At 35.6% G+C, this 24,074-nt stretch overlaps 1 protein-coding gene across 1 annotated transcript in view; it reads right to left on the reverse strand.

Annotated features, from left to right (window-relative positions):
• NEGR1 (neuronal growth regulator 1) overlaps nucleotides 1-24,074 on the reverse strand; it is a 900,229-nt gene that overhangs the window by 187,707 nt on the left and 688,448 nt on the right. The window contains exon 5 of the mRNA XM_024734600.1: nucleotides 10,811-10,931. Within this exon, the coding sequence (XP_024590368.1) occupies nucleotides 10,811-10,931 (121 nt within the window). The remainder of the gene's footprint in view (nucleotides 1-10,810; nucleotides 10,932-24,074) is intronic.

Raw genomic sequence — 24,074 nt, forward strand, 5'->3', positions numbered from 1 at the left:
ACACACACACACACACACACACACACACACACACACACACACACACACACACCTTCAGCATCAATTCTCTTTTGTTTTTCTTCCCCTAGGTTCACTAAATATTTGGGTGGTAGTAAATCTCTCCCCACAGTGTATATGCATGCTATATCAAGAATGACAGAAAAAAATAAAACCTAGAAGAGTGTCAAGAATGCAATATTTTAAAGTCCAGAATTGTCTCTAAAGTCCAAATTCTAGTGATGCTATGGAGTTACTGTGTTCTCTCTGACTTGGTCAAATCATCATTATAACATCAAATACGTCTCTTTGTAACACCATTTCAGTTGCAAGTTTTCATATATTTGTGTGACTTTTGATTATGTTCTATATTCTGCATTAGAGTGTAACTCCATTCAGTCAAGGATCCTGGTTGGTTTTGTTATTCATTGTACTCTAAATATGTAGTAGAGCGCTGGGCACTTAATAGTTGCACAGTAAGTAATTATTGCGCATTCTACTGAATGAATTATGTCTCTACTTTTTTTTAATGCTTAGTTTTTTCATCTGTGAAATGGGAAAAATGAAGCCAATCTTAAAGTGTTGATGTAAGAATGTTTTTTAAATGTATAAAATGTAATATCTATGCATATATATATATATATATATCTATATATATACACACACACACATATATATCAAATGCAGTAGGCACTAGATATATGATAGGTGTTATTGTTGTTCAATGATAGGGTCTGTTTCTTAGAACGGATACATTTCCTCTCAGAGGGCAGGAAAATATTAAAATATTGAGCATACAGGAAATTATTTTTAAAGAAAAGATCTAGGAGAGTGACTGAAAGGATCATGGCATCATGATTTCAAGATGTGCCAAACTCAGTATCAATTACATGCACATTATCAACCTCATCTAGGCTTTTCACAGACGTGTAAGGTAAATTTAAAAAAAGAAAGTAAAAAGAGGGAGGAGTAGGAACTGCTAGAAACCAGCGAGAAATGAAAATTTATGTGAACATGCTGCTATAGCAACCTATTGGTTTACTGTATTGCTTGGCACTTAAGGCTCAAAAACAATGTATCATTTATTCCCAGGAACAGACTGAAGAATATCATGCATCGCTGTCTTAGCCCCAAGGGGTATCTATCTTTAGTTGTACATTTGAATAAATTAATGTTATTATAATATGTTAGGACATTTTAATGATTTTAGACTTTATTAGCCTATTTAAAATGTATGTCTTATTTATTTAATGAATTTTAATGAAATTAATAATTTTAGATTAGAGACCTTTGGGCTGCCTTACTTGTGACAGATTGATTTGCACAGGGAGGATATTGCCTTTTAACCCACATCAAATAAACAAAGGCTACAGAGCAGGTGTCAATCTCCTTGACTGCAGTGAGTCCTGTATCCCTGACAACCTGGCCTTGACTAGATTTCTCCTCTCTGCTTGAACTGCTTTTCTAATATCAATGTGCTCATGATTTTAATGTCAAGTTTCATCCCACAATATACCAACACAACCACTTTGCAGAGACCACGTTCACAAAGAAGAAATCCTGGGGAGTCAGAATTGAGCAACATATACCAGCTTCTCTTCTGTAATCACACATTGGGTTTACAGTGTTCCTCAGTCTAAGGGGATGATGCAATTCTACTAATATTCTCTTATCAATTTGAAAGTGTATTAAAATAAGAATGGCTCTACTTTATCAATATGGAAAGGCCACAATGCTTTCTTGCAACAGAGTGTGTTCCAAACACCACGTTAGATGCTGTGAACGTGAGGGTTAACACAGCATCTTTGTGCTTTGACAGAGGTGAGCAAATAGGAGTACATCTGGAGAGCTTCCTCTTCTAGGAGAAAAGGTTCAGGGTATTTTCTGAGAGAAGGTGACATCTGAATTGAGACTAAAGGCCTAGTGGAATACAGCCAGTCAAAGGTAGTCAGGGTTAGGGTATGTGGAAGGGGCTTATAAGCAAAGCGGCCAACATATGAAGAGACTTGAAAGACAGAGATCATGTCACAGTTTGGGAATTAAATATTTCAGGATGGCTAAACCCCTATTGTGAGACAGCAGAATGGCAAGATTCATAGCCAGAGAGGTCAACAGGTGCTAGAACACAAAGGCCTCCTATGCCATGCTGTGCTGTTAGGACTTGATTCTAGGGACAATCAGAAACCACTGGGGCTTCCCTGGTGGCGCAGCGGTTGAGAGTCTGCCTGCCAATGCAGGGGACACAGGTTCGTGCCCCGGTCTGGGAAGATCCCATATGCCGCAGAGCGGCTAGGCCCGTGAGCCATGGCCGCTGAGCCTGCGCATCCGGAGCCTGTGCTCCGCAACAGGAGAGGCCACAACAGTGAGAGGCCCGTGTACCGCAAAAAAAAAAAAAAAAAAAAAAGAAACCACTGAAGGATTCAAGGACCAAGTAATAAGATCAAATATTTACTTTGGAAATATCGCTATGAATTTTAAGAACACAAGCGAAATCCTGTTTGCTGGTGGACTGTGTATCCAGTATTAACACCTGATTTCAGAATGTCCCAAACCAAACTCAGCACTCAGATCTCTTCCAAGTCTCTTTTCCTGTGCTCTCAGCCTCAGCTAATAACTTCACTATTCAACCTTGTTATTGAGATAGAAAACTTGGAATTACCTTCAAATTATCCTTTCCTTGTATTTAATCAGACACTGAAACATACAAATACTACCTTTTTTCTCTCTTGCTTTTAAACTGCACAACCAATACCCTAGTTTAAGCCATATTTTATATCTTTCCCACCCATTCCTCCCAACTGCTTCCAGAAACATTTTGTGAAGATGGGGAGTAGATCATTTTACTATTCTTGCAAAGCCCTCCGATGGCTTCCCAATGCCTATGGAATCCAGCCCAAATGTCTTATCATGACATTTAAGATCCCTCAAGTCTTGCCCTAAGAGACCTTTCTAAACCTACCTTCTATTACACCATATTTCACATCCTGTACCCCAGAGTATAAAAAACTCTCCACACAATGCTCAGATGAATTGACTGCGTTCTTTTCTTGCTAATGATTATTCTTCACCCCTTGCGATATTTGGAAATACTATTCATTCTTTGGTGCCCAGCACAAAAGCTACCTTTTCCCTGAAGCACTTGTTAATGCTCTGATTTGAGTTGAATGGACCCTGGCTGTGTACTTTCAAGGACTTAGGATTCCCTTAGGATTTTCTTAGTACTTATTTCATTTTGGTGATTTTTGTAAGTTGTAAATTCTAAGTCAGGAGATGCAAACTGGAATTGGTCCACTTTCAACTTTGTCTGACTGGCCCAAAGTTTTCAATGTAATAATATGTATTTATGTCTTACATGTACATGTGCTCTCCAGTTCCCAGTAACTGAGATGCTCCCATTTGTTTCAGATATTTACCCTTTATCATCTTGGCCTTGGATGACCAAGTCATCACAGGGGTGATGGAGTTGTGTTGATAAGACTTTGGTTGTAAAAAAGAGTGAAATATCATCAGGATTAAATTAATAAACTAACAAACAAGCAAATACATAATAATGAGATAACATTAGAAATGCAAGTTCTTTCAACACAGGAATTTATTTCCTTTTCAAATTTTGCAAATTATCTCACAGATAAGGGCCCAATGAGAAGAAGTAAAATCTCAGGTCATCAGGGAAGATCATTTTTAACATGGGGTGGCAAAGAGGCTATTTCTAGTACCATTCTAAATCAAAATATGTAACTGCTACTCTTATAATAACGGCCTTGCAAATGAGAGGATGAAAGGGGTGATGGGCAGGGGGTGTGTGCGTGTGTGTGTGCATGTGCGTGTGTGTGTGTGTGTGTGTGTGTAGAGAATTATAATTCTAGTCTCTTCCTAATAATCAAAAATGTGGTATAAAATCTAGAAGAGAGATATCTTGACACAAGTGTCAGAAAATTAAGGATTTTTAAAGATTTATTTATTTATTTTTTGAATTTTTGTATTTTATTTTATTTATTTTTTTATACAGTTATCCCTTTCATACATATGTTAGGGTTTTTATTGTTTTTTAAATCACTTTATTGAGGAATAATTGATGTATATGAAGTTGTACATATTTTATATATACAACTCAGTGAGTTTGGGAATTACTAGACACCTGTGAAACCATCAATATCAAGACCATAAACATATCCATCACTTCCCAAGTTTTCCTTGAAATTAGATTTTACTTCCCATTCTGTACTTCCCTTCAACAAGTTATTTTACCTTTATGAGATAGCATTTTTCTCAGGCATAATCTAGTTAGAATTTTGCAAGGAATGGGTAAGTTAGTACATTAAGTTACATAATATGTGTTGTAAGACTGCAAAATCAGCATGTAGGGTAAAAGTTGCATGTCATTAAAACTGCCCTTGACAATTCCCTAAACGTCCTTACTTTAAACTAACATACTTTACAAGAGTCTCCAAAATGGAGGGCAAGTACTTCAAGGTGGGTAAAAAGTGATCTGTTGGAGTATGAGAAAATAATAATAAAATGTCCATTTATGTTGCATTTGTATCTCATCTTTTAAATTTTATCTGTTGTCGGTCATTTAATGTAAGCAATATACCAGTTCAGAAATGCATATACATAATTTACAAATAAGTATGCATATATTGCTAGTTTTGCTAAGTTTCAAATTTTACTCATAGGGATATATGTTCCAAAAATGTTGTGGACCACTGCTTTACATCATTCTCCATGGTTGGGCACTGGGTGAAATAGTTGCTTTTTGTTTTAGAACCATGTTATATTAGATACCCATTTTCCACCTGAGAATCTCACTTAGAATGGAGAGATACACTATCAGAGGCAAGTGGGAATGAAGCATGATTGAAGTTGTAGCAAGGAATATGTCTCCTATTGTACATCTTTAGAGTAGCAAGTCCATGTCATTTAAATTGTTACTATTATATATTTATCTCTTTCTCTTTTTCTCTCTTATGTAGCACCCAAAGCTTGAAGAGTTGACTCTACTGTAAGTGAAATGTAAAAACGCACACATTTTGTTAAACTACCATATATAAAAATGCTTTGAAAATTATAACGGGTTATACAAATGTGATGTATTCATAACTTTGACACACATAAATTAAATGAAAAAACAGCAAAGAAAAAGGATCTTTGAAGATACAGAAAAATATTTTAACTCATTTTTCTTGTCCACTTGAAAATAAAAGAAGAAAAGAAGACCCTCCCTCTTACATTCATTCATCAAAGTGAATAACTCAGATGAAACTTATGGCCCATCTAGATGATTCAGTAGTAAATAATCTAGAATAGGAAAAAGGAGAGGAAAGGTCACTCCACTTCACTATGATTTCTCAAGTTCACCTTACCTCTGTAAAGCCAATAGTAAATATCACCATTCCCTAAAATGAAAACCTAACCTGATTGAAAAAGGTCATCATACTTCTGTGTAATGTGAACCTGGCATTCTCTACCTGGTTGATTTTGGCATTTTTCTGTCCATTCAGTGGTACTTGTATACATTTTGTGACATGTGCATGCATGTTTTATGCACATAGATAATAAATCCTTTACAATAGGCAATAAGGTGATGCTCATCATATTTCCTCTGAAGCAGTGGTGTAGACTGAACCATTAACAGGATTCTGAAGTGAGAGGTGTGCTGACATGTTATTTGTTGTAAAGAATGACAAAAATTCATAGATTAAATTTGAAATTATTGCTCAAAAATTCAAAATAGTATAAGTTCTCATCATAAAATATAAAATATTCAATTTTTAGATACATGTTTGTTTTTTAACTGATATATTGATCATTTTAATGTTTTATAACATATTTGTTTTTCACTTATGGATGAAATTTGTATTTACCTATTTGTAACATTTGTATCCCTATCTTAAATCATAACAGAGAATTAAGAAAGAAACCCTGTTGTGATTAAAGAATTCTAAAAAGACATTGCTACAATTGTCCATTTGCCTAAAAATAGGCAAAGTGAATAAAGTATGTAGTATTTTATAAGACTGGAGCAGTTAAACTCATCATAAAAAATAAGAAGGCATGTCTTTCTAGGTTGCAGGCTTGAATTTGAGGAAAGCTAAAAAAAAATAGGAGGGAATTCAACTAAGTAAGCAAATAATAAAATTCTGATCTAAGACAAGATGGTAATACTATCTCCACAAAGTGATACAAAACCTATGTTTTTGCAATAGCAATTTAAATGTTGGTCCATTAAAATTTAGTTTATGTTTTTGGTCTTAATCCTAAGTGAATGTACTGCTCTCAAGCTATAGATGAACTTATTTCATGTTATCAAAAACATTATTTACTTAGCGTATTCTGAAGTGTCCTTTCACTGCATATAAGGAGTGTATTTCTTTTTATCATTCTTCTCTGTTATTAAGAAAAAAAGTTTAAAATTTTGGTTCTCTGTGTAATTGAACTCTGAACTTTAGTTTTCCCAATACTTATAATGTTTTTATATAGAAAGTAAAATTTAACCTATTAGAATTGTCCCTGCCAGGCATGCTGAAAGAGACTATAGTGTTAAAAAATGACCATTTTATACAAAGGGATATCTTAATAACAAGTATATAACTTTAGTCTTTCTCATAATGCTTACCCAAACAGTGCAATAGACTAAAGGTCAAATAGCTAATATTTCTAATATATAAACAATTACATCATCCATGAGGGAGACAATGTAACAGCCATCTTTGAAGATGGCATCTGATGATTCTCACCTCTTGATATTTATGTTCCCCTATTACCTCTCCCTTTTTGAATAGAGTCACCTTTTATAACCAATAATATATTGCAGAAAAGATAGAGATTTCTGAGACTAGATCATGAACAGCTTCTACGGTTTCTCTTGAATCACTAGTTCTGAGGAAAGTCAACTGTGTTGCCATGAAGACGTCTAGCAGCCCTATTTATAGGTCTGTATGGTGATTAACAGAGGCCTTCAGTCAATAACAGGCACCAACTTGTAGGACATGTGAGCAAGCTACCTCAGAAGCTGATCCTCCTGCCCTAGTCAAGCCTTTGGAGGATCAGCACCAGGTGACATTTGACAGGAACTAAGTCAAAGACCGTGAGCCATATCCCGCTAACTGCTCCTGGATTCCTGACCCACGGACACTGAGATAACAAAAGCTTACTGTTTTAAGCTGCTAAATTTTGGGTTGATTTGTACTTCGCAATAGATAACTAATAATGACAATGTATACGAGGGAAAAAACATGGGCTGAGAGGTTGACAAATCTAAAATGTGTCCCGACAGCATCTTTTAAGTGAGTGCTCTTAGACAGGTTAAGTCTCTTATGTTTCCGTTTTGCCATCAGTAAATTGAGGATAATAAATCATACCTCACAGAGGTCTGAAGAATAAATGAGAGAGAATTTAAAGGTCCTGGAAAGTAATTTATCCTCAGTAACGTTTCTTTCTTTTCTTTAAATTGTGCTTCATTTTGCAGTTGTTTTTTTTTTTAAAGGCTTTCAAGCATATTATTCCCAGCACACAGAAGCAGATTTTACAGGATGTGGAAGAACTATACGCAGAGATAAGATTAGAGATGATCAGGTACTTCCTCTTGTTTATTTGTTTGTGTTTATTTGTTTATATTTATTTGAATGAAGATCTGGCTTTGAAGATCTTGATTTAAGCGAGATGAGTTTTTATAAACATCCCCTTAAGTATAAGTGAAGAGAGTAAGTTATTTCTGAATGTTTTTTGTAAACCTCAAGTATAAAAGATTTCCAGGAAATAAAACTCAAGATCTTGTAAAAACTATGCTCTGCTCCGACAGTCTCTGTCAGCCTCATGCTCCTGGTAAGAAAACAACTTGAAAACATGGTGTATCTGTTTCTTTTCTGTCTTGTTACTTTGACTCCATTATTTCTGTGTCTTTGATGAAACCAATTGGGAAAGTATAAGTGAGTGTTCGTACGTGCAGTCTTTTATTTTGCTAACTTGTAAATTACCTGCAATGCCTTTACCCTGGCATTTAACATTGATATTTCAAATTATTTTTTATAGACTCTGAGGTCCCATGAACAATACTGGGTGCCATAGTATAAGGGTTAAATCCACAGACTCTGCATGAATATTTGCAAGACTTCCTGGGCTCAAATCCCAGCTCTGTCACTAACTATAGACTTGTGCAAATTACTTAAAAACACTGCTTTTGTTTCTCTTCAGCAAAAGATGAGTAGTATCTATCTTATAGGTTTGTTGTGAAAATAAAATGGGTTAATATTAAATATCAGGTGCTCATTACATAGTTTTTCTTTGTCTTTTTTTTTTTTTTTTTTTTTTTTTACCCGTTAAGGAGCACAGGCTCTGGAAGTGCAGGCTCAGTGACCATGGCTCACGGGCCCAGCCGCTCCATGGCATGTGGGATCTTCCCGGACCGGGGCACGAACCCGTGTGCCCTGCATCGGCAGGCGGACTCCCAACCACACATAGTTTTTCATTTTGATGAAATAAATATTTTAAATGGCCTGGGCCCTTTAGATAGCATGGTAGATGCTCTTAGTGAGTGTAACAACAATCATTCAGCAAGCAGAATTTTTCTCTCTCTTACTCCCTGCATATACTCAAACTTGCTTTTCTATAATTTTAAGAGGAATTTATAAATTCCAGTTGTATTTGAGAATTTGAATATTTCCTCAAATATAACTCTAACAAATGATAAATGTATACTTCATTCTGAAGTGAAAATGTGTTTGCCTTTGATAAGTGCATTTGATTTTCATAGCGGCTAGATTTTCTCATGTGTGAGTGTATTGGGGAGGGGCACTGACTGGGGGCAATCTATCTACCTTTTTTAGCAGTGATTCTAAACTCCTTTGAAAATCTAATAAAAACTATAGTCCATCGCCCCACTTGGAAAAACAAAAATCACTGAAGCTATGACTGTGGACACCAATTGGCTCTTTGCTACCTTTGCTATAGGCCAAGAAAGTGGGCTGAGGATTGTTGTAGCCTGTTTTGACAATAGTCACTGAATTTAGGAAAGGGGAAGAGAGAGGTATAGCAAAAAAAAATTATTAGAAACAAAATGGACTTTAGCAAAGGAGTTCTCACTTGTGCTGCTAACAATAATTCTGCTTGTTAGCCTTTAAGAAAGGTATGACACAGTTTCACAAGTGACTTTGAAAGATATGTAAAATAATTCAAGTCAATTTTTAAGACTGTGCTTTGCGGAGAACCCGAGATGGGGAGGAGGGGCTGCAAGGACATCCTAATGGAAGGGCAGGCTCAGAGCAGATGGAACTGAGGCTCCATTCACCCTTACTTTCACAGATGTTACATATTGGGCTTCCAAAAAAGATTGCATTTGAACAAAGGGTTTCATAATTTTCAAAGGACTGAGAACCACTCTCCCAGATGTTTATCTCTAAAGATCTTCACAAACTGAAGACTTCCCAGCCTGGATTATCAGAATCTGAGGAAGGTAATATTGCCATATATGTAATACTGTAACATGGGACAAGGGTGACCACAGACCAGTTTATCTAATTCTAGGTATATGAAAATATAGGGGCTTCCAGGAAGATACAAAGATTTAGAATTAGTAAAAGCATTAATTAATTAGTAAAAAGAAGTAGTAATTGAGCAGCCCAAATTGTAGAAGAGGTTGCATAAAAAACAACTATGAAAATTTTTAGGTAAAACCACTGTCAGTTATCCAAAACAAATGAGATAGCTATGGGGATATCTTTTATTGTTAAGCCTGATGTTGAAAGAGAATATCTTCCATAAATCCTCTTTTGATTACAGTTTAAGAAACAAAATACCTGCTTATGTCACATTCATACTCATCCATTGTGGCAACATCTAAGTTCTTATGTGATTTCACCTGTTTTCTGTTCAGACGTTTAGCTGTAATTAGTTATGAGCCATGACACTAATGAATAAACCCCATATGTATATGTTGAATAGTATGAGATTGCCAACATTTAGCCTTTTTGACTGAAAAATGGAAAGTTCATATGGTCCAAACTAACATTTTCTTGAATACATCCCTTCCCTGGTTTTGAAGCAAAAAAATATATATTATAGATAATACCCTCCCCTCTGCATTACATCTGCCATTTTACCCAGGGGGGCCTATTCTTCTTTGATGGCTTGATAAGAGCAGGTAAAGAGATCTGACTGAGCCCACTGGTTGAAAGTAAAGAGGAAGTCATCAAGTTCTGTCTTCTCTTGTTCAACAGCTCTTGCTAAGGCTTTCTGAAACTCCCCAAGCTCCTCTGAAGTTAGAGTAGTCCTCAAATCCCCTTGGTTAGTCATTCAACCATGTATTTTATCCCTCTACTGTCCCTTTAGTGATAGAATACTTAAATGCCACGTTCTATGAAACAAAATGTTAAAATGACTTGTGAGAGAGGGAAGCAGGTGAAAGGGTTGAGGATTTTCAAGGAAGCCAGGCAGAGTCCGCAGCTCTGACTGCTTTTGGAGTGCTCTCATGGAAACTGTGCCCAAGTCCTTTAAGAGCTGGTTTATTTCCCAAGTAAACATGGTTGCCGGCAAGAGCAATGGTGTGCTGGCTCAGAAGGGAGGGAAAGAAATGAAATGCACCAGTGATGGGGGATTTGAAGGCATTTCTGAGATCATATAAACCAAAGTGGACATTTCTTCTGGATGCTGTTAGCTACTCATCCCCACCACGTGGGCCTCTTCAGTTTGCCTGCCCGAGAAAAGGCTGCTGAGAATCATTCAAGCCAGTTAAAGAAACTGCTTAAAGTAAATATCTGAAACACAAACACATTAGCTCAAAGTGCTTGAAACAGAGTAATAATCACAAGGTCCTTACTTCTTCTCTCCTTTGTACCATTCAAAGGCCGGAGGCGGCACACCCGCACCTTCGCATCTTATCAATCCACTGCGTCCCGGGGCCACAGTGCCAGATTTAATTTCCTGAATCGTAGGAGCAACTGAAAAAGAAACAAAGAAAGAAAGAAACTGTGGGTAAGTTAAAATAATCTTCAACCAAAGTATAGAGCACACATATTTTTATTCCTTCTATATTCAAAGTAACCTTATGTCTGATAGGCCAATGCATCACATTTTCAGTGTTTTATGCTTCTCTTACAAAACTAGTAATTTTCAGCTTCATTTTTCACGTTGGACAATAGATGAATGTTCCCAGGGAGTGCAGAGTAAATGCAATACATTTTGGCCTTGCTTCCTATTGGAAAATGGCATTGTTGAGGGGAACATTTCATCTGTACTCCAGTCAAACTACACTCCAATAATAGCTCTTATTCACTGAGTGATGGCTGGGAGCAAGTCAGGGGGTTTGGTGCTTTATGTTCATGATTTCCTCACAGAATACTCTAGGCGAGATGGCATTATCCCAATTTTACAGATGTGAGAACTGAAACTCAGAGAGGTTAAATAATTTGTCTAAGGTCACACAGCTACTTAGCTTCAGAGTTTGGATTTGACGTCAGACATGTTGACTCAAAGTCTGAGTTCTTTCCATATTCTGTGGTTTTCCCTACTCCCTATGCTTTAGCACATTAGTGATTTTTTTAAATGTGGTTCCTTCTACCTAGAATGCTATTCTTCACCATTTCTACAGATCCAAGACCCAAATTTAGGGGTCACCATTTCTATACTCTTCCCTGTTGCTCTGGCTGGAAATACCTTTCCCCTTTGAGTAGTTTATCTAAATCTCTCATACAACACACTTTCTATCTTGTATTGTAATTATTTATGGGTATGCCAGGCGTCTTTGTCGCTGCCTAAAGGCAGGGTAAATATCTGATTCATCTCTTCATATTCAGAGGTCAAAGCACAGTGCCTGGCACAAAATGATGCTTAAAAAGCTTCATTATATATAATATATATATAGTATGCATATTATACATAACATAGCCATTTCTTTTATTCATCAAATAGTTATTGAGCCATTGATACATACCAGGCCTTTCTCAAGGCACAAGCAGTTAAACTCCCTGACATGATAAAGCTTACATAAAAAAAAAAAAGCACTAGAGCAAGGTAAGAGGAATTAGAGCAAGGAATGGGTTGCAATTTTATAAAAGCTAATCTGAGTAAGACTCATTGACAAGGAAAGATTTAAGCAAAGATGATGTAGATGAGCGAGTTTGCTATGTGAGTATCTGGAGAAAGAGCCTTACTGGTAGAGAGAACAGCTTGCAGTAAGGCTCTGAGGCTGAAGCAAGCCTGGTTCAGTTGAGAAATAGCAAGGAGATCAGTGTGACTGAAGCAAAGAGAAAGAAGGGGCAGTAGCAGGAGACAGAGTGTGATGGTTCATTTTGCGTCAACTTGATTGGGTCATAGAGCATCCAGATATTTGCTAAACATTATTTCTGGGTGTGACTGTGAGGGTATTTCTAATGTGATTAGAATTTGAATCAGTGAATTCAGCAGCATACTGCCCTTCCCATCTTGGGTGCACATCATACAGTCAATTGAAGGCCTGAATAGAAAAGGCAGAGGAAAGGAGACTGTCCCTTCTCTACCTGACTGCTTGAGCTAAGGTATCAGTCTTCTGCTCTAAAACTGAGATTTACACAACTGGCCCCCCTGGTTCTCAGGCTTTTGGACTTGGACCGAACTACACCACTGACTTTCCTGGGTCTCTAGCTTGCAGACAGTAGTTTGTGGGACTTCTCAGCCAGCTAAGAAGTGAACCATTTCCTCATAATATAATCTCTCTCTGTCTCTGTCTCTCTCTATATATCTACATCATATATATATCACATATGTATGTATGTATATGTGTGTATAGGTATGTGTGTGTATATAGATACACACATATATTATGTGTTTTGTTTGTCTGCAGAACCCTGAATAATATATGGAGCCAAAGGAGGAAAGATCAGATAGGACCTTGAGGTCCATTTTAAGGACTTGGCTTCTACTCTGAGTGAAATGGTGAACCACTGCAGAGGAGGGATATAATCTGACTTTTGTTTTAAAAGTATCACCTCACTCAGGCTGCCGTGTTGAGAAGAGACCACTGCGAGACCAGGATGAAAGCTGTTGCAGTAAGAAGACAAGTGATGTTGGGAGCTCATACCTGGGTGGTAGCACCTGAGGCAGTGGAAAGTGACCAGATTTGGGGTCTATTGTGAAGTTGGAGCCAACATGATTTCTGGACAGACTTTTTATAAAAAACGAGGGTGATTTCACTTGACTTAAATAGAAAGTTAGAAATACCAGTTGATTGAGATGGGTTAGACTGGAGGTAGATGAGTTTTGGAGGGAAACATTAGGAGTTGTATGCATGTGTCATTTTTTTTTAATAGACTATTTTTAGAACAGTTTTAAGTTCACACAAAATTGAGTGGAAGATGCAAAGATTTCCCATATACTCCTTTCCCTAACACATGGATAGCCTCTCCATTGTCAATATCTTCTACCAGAGTGGTACATTTGTTGCAAGTGGTGAACCTGCACTGACACATTATTATGACTTAAAGTCATAGTTTACATTAGGGTTCACTGTTGCTGCTGTACATTCTATGGGTTTGGACAAAAGCATAATGACACACATCCATCATCACGATACCGTACGAAGTATTTTCACTGCCCTTAAAACCCTCTTATTCCTAAATTTTCCTATATCTGCCTATTCATTTTTTACTATCTCACCACCCTCATCAACCACTGATTTTTAAATTTTCTCCATAGTTTTGCTTTTTCCAGAATGTTAAATAGTTGGAGTCATATAGCATGTAGCCTTTTCAGCTTGGCTTCCCCACTTAGTAATATGCATTTAAGGTTCCTCTACGTCTTTACATGGCTTGATAACTCATTTCTTTTTAGCCCTGAGTAATATTCCATTGTCTGTATGTATCACAGTTTATCCATCCACCTGTTGAAGAACTTCTTGGTTGCTTCCAAGCATTGGCAATCATATGTAAAGCCACTCTAAACATCTATTTTTTGTGTGGAACTAAGTTTTCAACTATTTTGGGTAAATACCAAGAAGTGCAGTTGCTGGATTATATGGTAACTGTATGTTTAGTTTTGTAAGAAACTGACAAACTATCTTCCCGCCAGCAACGTATGGGAGTTCCTGTTGCTCCATGTCCTCACTAGCATTTGGAGTTGTCAGTGCTCCAGATTTTGGTCATTCTAATAGGTATGTAGTGGTATCTCATTGTTTTAATTTACATTTCACTGATGATATGATGTGAAGTGTCTTTTCATATGCTTATTTACCATCTGTATATCTTTGGTGAGGCCTTTGGTTCATTTTTAATTGGGTTGTTTGTATTATTTTTATTGTGTTTTAAGGGTTCTTTGTATATTTTAAATAACAGTCCTTTATCAGATGTGTATTTTGCAAATATTTTCTCTCAGTCTGTGGCTTGTCTTTTTATTTTCTTGATATTGTGTTTCACAGAGTCAAAACTTCTCATTTTAACGAGGTCCAACTTATCAACTATCTCTTCCATGAATTGTGCTTTTGGTATTGTATCTAAAAAGTCATCACCAAGCCCAATGTCATCTAGATTTTCTCCTATGCTATCTTCTAGTTTTATATGCATGTCATTTTCCATAAATATTTTCTTTCCTACCAATTTACATTTAACATAGTACATATTTCAAATAACACTATGGGAAACAGTTCAATACAACAGGAACCTAGAAGGTGCAAATACTAATTCATTCAGACAAAAGATCTGAGTAAGTGTGCACTTTGGATTTATTTTAAGTTTTTTTAGAAAGCAATAAAAAAAGTACAGAGTTTAATGAATTTTCAATATGCAGTGAAAGTGAAAACTGTAAACACTCTTACAACAGAATATTGCCTTTCATTTTAAAAATACCTGAGCAGAGTAATCATTTTCTGTTAAGGGTGATACTTCACTTTGAAATTATAGCACCTCTATTTCTCTGTGAGATTCTTATTCTTAATAGTAAAGGTTCAATTGGAAAAAAACTTGCAAATAAATATTTTTATAAAAGTGCTTGCTAATAACTTGGTGAAAAATAATAAAAAATGATTACCAGAGAAGTTTGAATAAGAAAATGTTATGAGATAATACACATACACACATTTATAAATACACAAATACAAACACATGCATATCTCTAACTCAATATAAGGAACCATTTGATAAATTTTAACTTTCTTTGTTAAGCAAAGATTCACATCCCCCCCTTATAAGGTAATAAAATTACAAAAGATATTTATAAATGAAAACCCTCTTATTGTCAATTACTATGATACTCTTTTGCTTGTGAGAAGTATGAGTAAGATTATATTTTTACTCTTGTTCTCCCAGGCTTTCATCTCTTTCTCTCTGTCTGTCACACTAAGAGGCCATAATCTTTTATGATATCCAACTATTATTGAAGATGAAATAACATATGCAACAGGAGATCCATCACAAGATTCTATTGATAACCTGGTTAGTTTAATTACTCCTTGTTTGTCAATGGGGCCATGACTCATTACAAACAAAACCATGAAATCTGGAACACTGCCTGAAAACCCAGGCATAATGAACCGAAATAAAAATCGAATTTGTCATTAAAAGGCTATTATGCAGTACAGTGTGCATATGGCTCAGCACTAGGTACCATACAAGTTAAAGGGGCATGATCATGTTGTCTAGGGGGTTCACAGGCTGCTGTGAAGGACACTGAAAATGGAGAGATACTAAAATGACATATGGAAGCCTAGATAAAGAACAAAACAGGAATTAACACTTGTGAATAAGAAAAAGGCCTAAGAGCATTTTATGTGTTAGAGAATTAAAGGGCTATGGGGTGTAGGTAATAAATATGGAGAGGGGAGTCTTAAGTAGATTTCATTTTGAGGCTAAAATTATAAACTTGAACTTGAAAGCTGTACTGATTTTTCTTGGGGACATGAATGAACCCTTATGCTATTATTTTGCCTCTTCTGAAAATGACTATTCAAGAGGAAGAGGATTCATCCACTTATTTATTCTTCATTCCTTCATCAATTCAACAAGTATTTTTACTGGGGACTACATTAATGAAAAAGTAACATTCCTGGTCTCACAGGGCTAATATTCTTGACTTTGTATGTGTGTGTGCGTGTACATGAATATGCAAACAGTAAATACACAGTACGAGAACCATATGAACTAAGATGGAAACTGAGTAGGGTAAAAGAAAAATGAATGCAAAGTGGGTTATTTTATATGGTGCAGTTACAGAGCTCCTTATTGATAAGGCAATATTTGAGCAGAGAATTAAATGATATGAGGAAAGGAATCATGTGGTTATTTGTAGGAAACTATTAAAATAAGAGGAAACAGAAAAGTCAAAGACCCTGAGTTGAGACCATTGAGGTAGAAACATGCTCAACAAGTTTGAGGAACAGCAAAATGGTCAACATGACTTGAGCAGGTGAGAGGAAGAATCCAGAAGAGAAGGTTGGGTGGGTACCTGGAACTCAGATTTGGAGGGTCCGGTAGTCCATGGTAAAGCCTTTGAATTTTATTGTAAGAAGATGAGGTTTTGGAGATTTTGAGCAGAGGTGAGACATGGTTTGATTAACATTTTATGCAGATTTTTTGGCCAATGTATGGAACATGTTCTGCATAGAGGCAGAAGAGGAAACAGGCAGAACAGCTAGGAAGCTGATGTAGTAATCTTTAGGATGATGAGAAAATCATTGGCCAATCCACAGAAAAGGCAGGAATTGAGAGAAAATTTAATTAAATAGATCATTGGTCACATTGGACCTGAGTCAACTCATTTTAGTTAACTGGCAGTGAGAAGGCATTTTTAGTGAAATTCCAAGTTTACCCCATTCTGAACCACATTACTTTGTATAAATAAAAGAGTTATATGGCCACTGAAATGTCTAATTAAACCCAATAGGTTTCTTTTCTAGAGCACATCCTAGAGACTGTGATGTCCATATATGCCTTATGAATCTCTTATAGTATGGAGCTTTTCCAAATTTATGAGACCACAGAATTATAGAAAATTTTATATTGGAGTTCCTGTGGGCCTAATAATTCTTGGGACATATTCTGGATATGCTGGACAGTTGGAAAAGTAGATGTCTAATGTCTATTCCACATCCTATATTATGTGATACATGAGTTTTCAAGTCAACAGTCATCACTGGTTCAACAGACTTCTGTGTGCTTATGAGCTATAATGGACTAATGAGTTTTATGTGATGAAATTATTTGCATCAGAAGGATAGGCTCACTTGTTTGCTAGAAATATATACCTCATAACAATTATGACTAATTAAATCTCCAGCTGGAGGTGTAACAGTGAATATTATGTATGCTTGGTTAAGTTGTACCAAACACTCATTTTCCACGGAATGTTCCATGTTTTAGGAAATCATATTGGGCTCTTCCTAGAAAAGACAATCAAATGGTAAAACCTGAGTGGTCGCTTGCAGGGCTTATTTCTTTCACCTTCACTATAGGCATTTTTATTTCTGGAACTGTTTTTCCTTCCACAGAGATAGTTTTTTTGTTCTACTCAGATGTAACTTCTTTTAATTACACCACAGCAGCAAAGAAGGTGATTACTTGGGCCCCTCAAATTCATAAGTACAAAGGTATCCTTTGGAATAGACTGATTTATGTGCAATGCTGAAATTTAGGCATCCCGCCCTTGTATCAAATTGTATATGGTTGTGAGCTGAAACAATTGCACAGTGAAAAAAAATCAATTTCAGATGAATGTTATTGGACAGATGTGGGGAATGGCAAAGGACAGATGTTGGGTAAGGTCAACAGTGAAAGGGTCAAGAAGGGATATTTAACACCTGTGTGATTAGATGCTCATAAAAAAAATGAGTCTTCCCTTTTCATCTACTCAGTGGGATTATTTCCTTTTATTGTTTAGCCAGTCATTTCAGGATGAAGATAATTAAAGGTTCTTCATTCAAAACTCCAGGCTCTGCAGGTGCAAGCAACAGAACCTCTGTGCTTGGCACCCAACAAGCCTAATCCAGATTCAAGTTTTCTTAGTTACATGACAATAGCCACAAAGACCTTCCTCTCTTGCCATCCTCAATGGGAGCTTTGGTTTTGTACAAAGTCTTATTATCAAAAAAAAAGAGTGAATTGGAGAATTGCTTTAATAGCTTTAGTGAAGTGAAGTAGCTTCAGTGAAACTTTAGAATTTCAAAGGCAAAAGAATTTGATCACCACCCTGCCACCTCAAAATAATAATGGACAATGATAAAGGTGCCATGTTAAATAATTACAACAATAAAGAAGAGTGAGAAATAATAATGAGAAGTGAATCATGAAGAAATCCATCCTAGAGAAGCTACATAGGAGAACACTGTGGTAAATAAGCATGTTGACCTTGGTCTAGATTCTGACACTTGTGAGCTACATTAAGGCAGCCTTGGTCAAATGCAGTTTTTGAAAAAAAAAAAATTAAGGTTTCCAGTACCTACCAGAGAACACATCATGTAAGACGTGCCTGTTCAACACACTACTGTCACAGGTGAGGATGATGATAGTTGAAAAATTTCTTCCTTGAAGATAGGTTGTAACTCAGGGTGGGAAATATATGAAAATCTTTCCAAGGTTGTCATAGCTCTCACATAAATGGATCACATGATCAATAAAACATTTCTATGAAGCACATATGTCCTTATCTTATGGACTAATTTGATTTTAAAGAAAACTAAGAACTCCATACTCTTGCTAAGAGAAAATTTAAAAAAATATATCTAGTTAGTTTTTTTTTTTTTTTAATCAAACTACTGTAGTATAGTTAAATCATAGTCTTCATGACATAAAGGACTTTCACATTGATTACACCTCTGGTCAGCTTTCACAGGGAGTGAAAATAATCCAGCTTGTAAGGTACTTCCTTCTTCCCCAAGACCTTAAACATTTACACAGTGGCAAAACAGTGTAGTAAAAAGGCCCCACTTTGCAGTCAAGAAAAAGTGGTTCTAACATTTATCATCTGAGTTACTTAACGCTTTTAAACTCCAGTTTTTGCGTCTGTAAATAGTGCCTACTTCATAAGATTGCTATACAGACAACGTAAAACACTTCTTTTAAAGTGCTTACCCTAGTGTTTTGCACTGAGCAGTCAATAAAATCTTTGGCTATTATTAAACAGAATTATTACAAGTGAATAGGGTATCACAGCTATGTTCCCTTTAAGAGCATAGAATCATGATAAGATACAGATAGAAAAGGAAACTAAAGTTTTTTTTTGTTGTTTTTTTTTTTTTTTGAATCATTGTCTTTGTGCTGCAAGCATGTGATTAATTTAATTCAAAGCTAGACTAGTATATCACTTTTTACTCTCCCAGAATTCCATCATTATCCTGCTTTTTTACTGTAGTTAACCAAGAAAAATTTACCTTGTAATGCATTTGTGGCAGACCTTGTCTTATGTCTCAGTGACTAAGAAGTAAGAGGTTTGGGTTCAATAATGTGATAGAACATCAAAAGTGTATGGAACACATAGGCGTCCCTTCTAGAAAGATGTGTAACTGTGGAGGTATGTCATGTGTTAGGGCATATACAAAATCAACGTACTAATTCAGTTAAGCATATGATGAGGTCATTTTCTCTTTCAAAAGAATGACAATGATAAGAATTTTGCATGTAAACTAAACTTCAATATTCAATATTCATTATGACAGTGTACTAAGCTGTGATCTCTAATTCCCTTATGTTTACACAGGTGTGTAAAAAGTAAAATATTTTGTAAAAAAAATCCAGAGCTAAGATCTATAACTGTGTAGTAAGTCTGATTTTTAGGGGCATTGGTGAAGGTCCTAGCACTGGTCCCCTAAACCCTCAAAGAAAAATCTGTGCATTGTTTAACATTACAACATAAGGGATTCTTTTCCTAAACTCATGGTTTAACGCTATTGTAATATTTAATCCTTTCAAGGGAGTTGAATATATCTAAGCTTTTATTAGTCAAAAATATTGTGGTGTGAATGATCTTATATTGTGTTATGAGTGTACATCTGTGAGAAGCCGTTTAAGGATGGATGGTTATGTTATTTGTGACTCATGAAGAAGTAGACAAAAGAACAGGGGAGAAAGGGTTATATAATGAGAAGTTTGTTCGTGATTAGGCAGAATTCATTCATATCATGCTTTTGGCAAGGGTCGACACTACTGAAATTACAGCCTGAAGTAGCTGTCCCCTTGTAGTCAGCAATGCTCACTCCAGTGATGCATCCACTGTAAAATATGTCTGAGATTTATTGGGCCACTAGCTGTATCAATAGGAATTAAATGGTTCACTGTTTTCCTAGCTGTTCACCAGACTTTCTTTCTTTAGACTTCATTCATGATTTGCTCTCTTCTCTGTTGTCAGTCATGCTGAATTATAGCTGTATGTGATTGATTTGGATATACTGAACAAGTTTGCAAGAACTGTGAAGTTGGGATTCTCTAAAGGCATCTCTTTTCCCAGCACATATGATCCTGTAACAAAAGTTGTCCATCGTACAAACCTTCAAATTCTTAAATATTTGAATGCATTCTTCTCATATTGAAGCTGTTATAAATTTCCTGATATAAAAATTATTTTTTAGTGAATCCTCCCCCCACCAAAAAAAAAAAAAAAAAAACACAGATTAGAAGAATTCAGATGCTTTCTATAGATTACCTGTAAAATGTGAAAATATCCTTGGGACTATTTTTCTCATGGGGAAATTTTTCTAGTTGTATTAATCAGTTAAGATATGCTGTTTAAGCCTCTATTATGTTTATTGTCATGCTTTAAGTCATGGTACATTTTTAAAGCTTAATATTAATCTCTCAGAATGTGAATAAACTAGACCTATATAAATTTAAGATTTTTGCAGTTAATCAGTGTAAAATAAATGATAGCAATAAAGATTTAATCTGTAATAGATGGGGATAGCATTGGTAGAACCTTTCCTTAGGCTAATTTTTAAGCTGTTCATGTTTCCCTCTGGTCTCAGGGCCAGCTTCCTCCAAGGACCTACTGGTAAATCTGAAGGCACCAAGGACTCTTGGGATGGTATAACTTCTGACCTCTGCAGAATAATCTCTGGATCAGATTTCTTAGTTGACTGAATGGTTTATTATTTCTTCTTGTTTCTGTGGCCTTCAATAATCTTAAAATAGCACATTTTAAAAGTTGATTAAAATTCAGTTATTAAAATTGTTTAATTCTGAGAAATGAATAATTCATATTACTAATATATTCTAAAGAATTACTTTCCAAACACACTGTCTTGGAGGGAAAGAAAAGAAAGCCTTTGAGTAGCTAGAAAAAAAAAGGGCGGAAATTAAAGAAAAAATAAGATTTATATTACAGAAATCTAATTGTAAACTACCCATTTCTCCCTGCCCACTGCCCTCAAATGTATGAAGGAGAGTGTTGGAAGTCTAGCAAGACTATAGGAAATATGTTAAGTGAATGAAATTTTCCAAGACTATAGGCACAGATTCTCTAGTAAGAAGATGAACATTAAACTGAACCACTTTTACCTCTTCATTTATTTCGAGTTGTCAATCATCTGTGTGCTCCGACCTGCAACCTGGAGGTTTTCCTGTTATATTACTTCTACATGGTTCAAAGAGTAAAGCCACAGAGGTCATGACTGTGAAACAGATGTGCTTTATCCATAGACTTGCCATGGACTTATGAACAAGGAGAAAAACAACCTAGCAGGAAGTGATACTAGTTGTAGAATTGAGAGGTAGTTTTTCTTCCTATTTGAAAAACACAGTCTTGGACACTTCTATTTATGGAGAATGAAAGCTAAATCAGAGCAAACACAGTAAGTAGTAACTAAGACCAAAAGAATAAGAAGAAAAAGTGGGAGAGACATTGTGCCTACAAATAGTGTATCTTAAAGAAATTTAAAGATGTGGGACGGAGGGGTGGTAGAAAAAATGTAATTTTCAGAAACAGTAGTATGGGTTTATTTGGGACTAAGAATGTTTTACAAGGGAAAAAAAATGTCATCCTTCTTGAAATGATTAAATAAAACGTGGTTTGAGAAAACTCTGCCTAACAGCAAAAGCAATTTGACAACTGATGGGTTTGTCAAGAAAGGAGAAGTCTGACTAACAAATAAGAAATTCCATGTCAGCAACAGCAGCATATGAATAAATTATTAGCAAAAATGTTTAGGCTCTTTCCTCTTCTGCTCAGAAATAAAAAAAATATATATATATATATATATATGCAGCTGATACCCTCCTTATAATCTCAATCTTATTTAGTGCCCTTTAAATCGAAATCACTAGATTCTTCTCTATTTACTGCTCTCATCCTGCAAAGCTTATCTCTGCATTTGATGAACAGTTGGTATTACCAGTTTAACAGTGTCATTACAAAATATTTCAAAGCCTTGAGGGAGTCAATAATATTGTAGGTTCTACCTTTAAAATGCATCTTATCACTCCTCACCACCCCATAACTCTCATGCTGGTGCAAGCTAACACTACTTCTTGCTTAGAATATTGCAAGTCTCCTAACTGGCCCCCTTGCTCTCTCCACAGGCCATTCTCAATATAGCTTATGTTTTTTCATCCCTTTATACTTAGTTAGATGAATATATATGTATAGATAATGCATAATATATATTAATAATAAATACATGTTGAATATATTTGTTATATATAAATATATTTATTTATATATGTAATTAAATTTAATATAAGTCTCTTCCATACTTAAGCCAAAGAGAGTTATATATGTCTGCCTTGAAAAGGAAAGTTTTTTATCTTCTGCTAAGGAAATGGAGTATCTGGAATGAATTATGGATTTCAGAGTAAGCTAATGTGAGGAATATCTGACTGAAGATATAGCATAGAGAACAGAGCTGCCATGGAAACCAAAAGAATAGCAAGTGATATGCAAACCAAGTACTGTGGAAAGCTAGCATGTCAGGAAGATGTTGTTAGAGCACCCCAGAAAGGCTGATGAGGACTCACTTTAGGAAGACTCCCCGCTTCTTCAGCCATTACAAGTGAAATGCATTTAAAAATTGGGAGGTTTTTCCATGTTCCTGTATCATCTACTGACAATAATTTTTCTTGAGTTATTGTCTGTTCTCTTAATCATTTATTTACTCAGTGCTATTGGTCAAGAATAGATTAAAACAACTCTTGCCTTAGAGAAGCTCAGGGCTCTAGTGGAATTAAAAACTGGCCAACGACGTGTCATAATCTTCTGTGTTTCTTTAACGCCTAGCCCAGTATGAGGGACATAGTGAACACTTAAAAAATGTTCATTGAATAAATGAACGTGATGAATGATAATTTCTATAAAATATTATAATTCTATAACTTGCTATAATTAATCCTCCAGGTTTTTCAGCTCAATACAGTTAATTCCAATGAGTTAGATTCAATGTTGTGTTTATTATGTTCAGGTAATATATAATTGATACTTAAGTACATATGTATTATATTGGTAAATATTGACATCATTGCCATTTGTAAATAATGTATATTTCTTAAAGAATTTTCTAATAAAGACATTTTTTTGAGCAGCATATGGAAATAACAAAATTTGGGGCATATTTCACCTAAAATGTAACCTAAAGCTAAAAATTTCTTTGAAAAAGTTCTACGTTCTAGAAATAAAGGGCTGTATGTTGGCCAAATAAATGGATATGCTTGCTAAGGAAATGAGTATTCATTTTGACTAGAAATCCTTGTTGTTAGTTGATCTGAAATATATTTATGAGTCCAAACAATTTATTTACTTTGTGTATAAATTGCAGGCTATGATTATAAACTAGAAAGGTGACCTGTATATACTGGGCATATTAGAAGCTGTTTATATGTTTGTGTATAAAAGAAGAAGGATGAATGGTTCCAGAACAATGTTAGAAGCAATGTGTCCTGCTTCTATTATCATTCTGGTTAAATGCTCAGTTTAGGATTTCTGTCTGAATCTGATTTCACCATTTTTTTTTAAAAAGTGGAAATTCATAGTAGGAGGTGAGTATGACTATAATGTAAAAAGTGTAAAGACTTGTCAAGACAATGCTCCCTGTTGGGTCTATTATCTTCAGGCTCTTTCCAGTGTGTTCCACTGTGTGCCCCATGAAATAATGGTCCATTATGGTTTTATGTTCTTCTTACTGAAGTAATCCTATGAGGTGG

Source organism: Neophocaena asiaeorientalis, unplaced genomic scaffold (genome assembly GCF_003031525.2).
Source record: "Neophocaena asiaeorientalis asiaeorientalis breed wild unplaced genomic scaffold, Neophocaena_asiaeorientalis_V1.1 scaffold15, whole genome shotgun sequence".
In the NCBI taxonomy this organism is placed as follows: domain Eukaryota; kingdom Metazoa; phylum Chordata; class Mammalia; order Artiodactyla; family Phocoenidae; genus Neophocaena; species Neophocaena asiaeorientalis.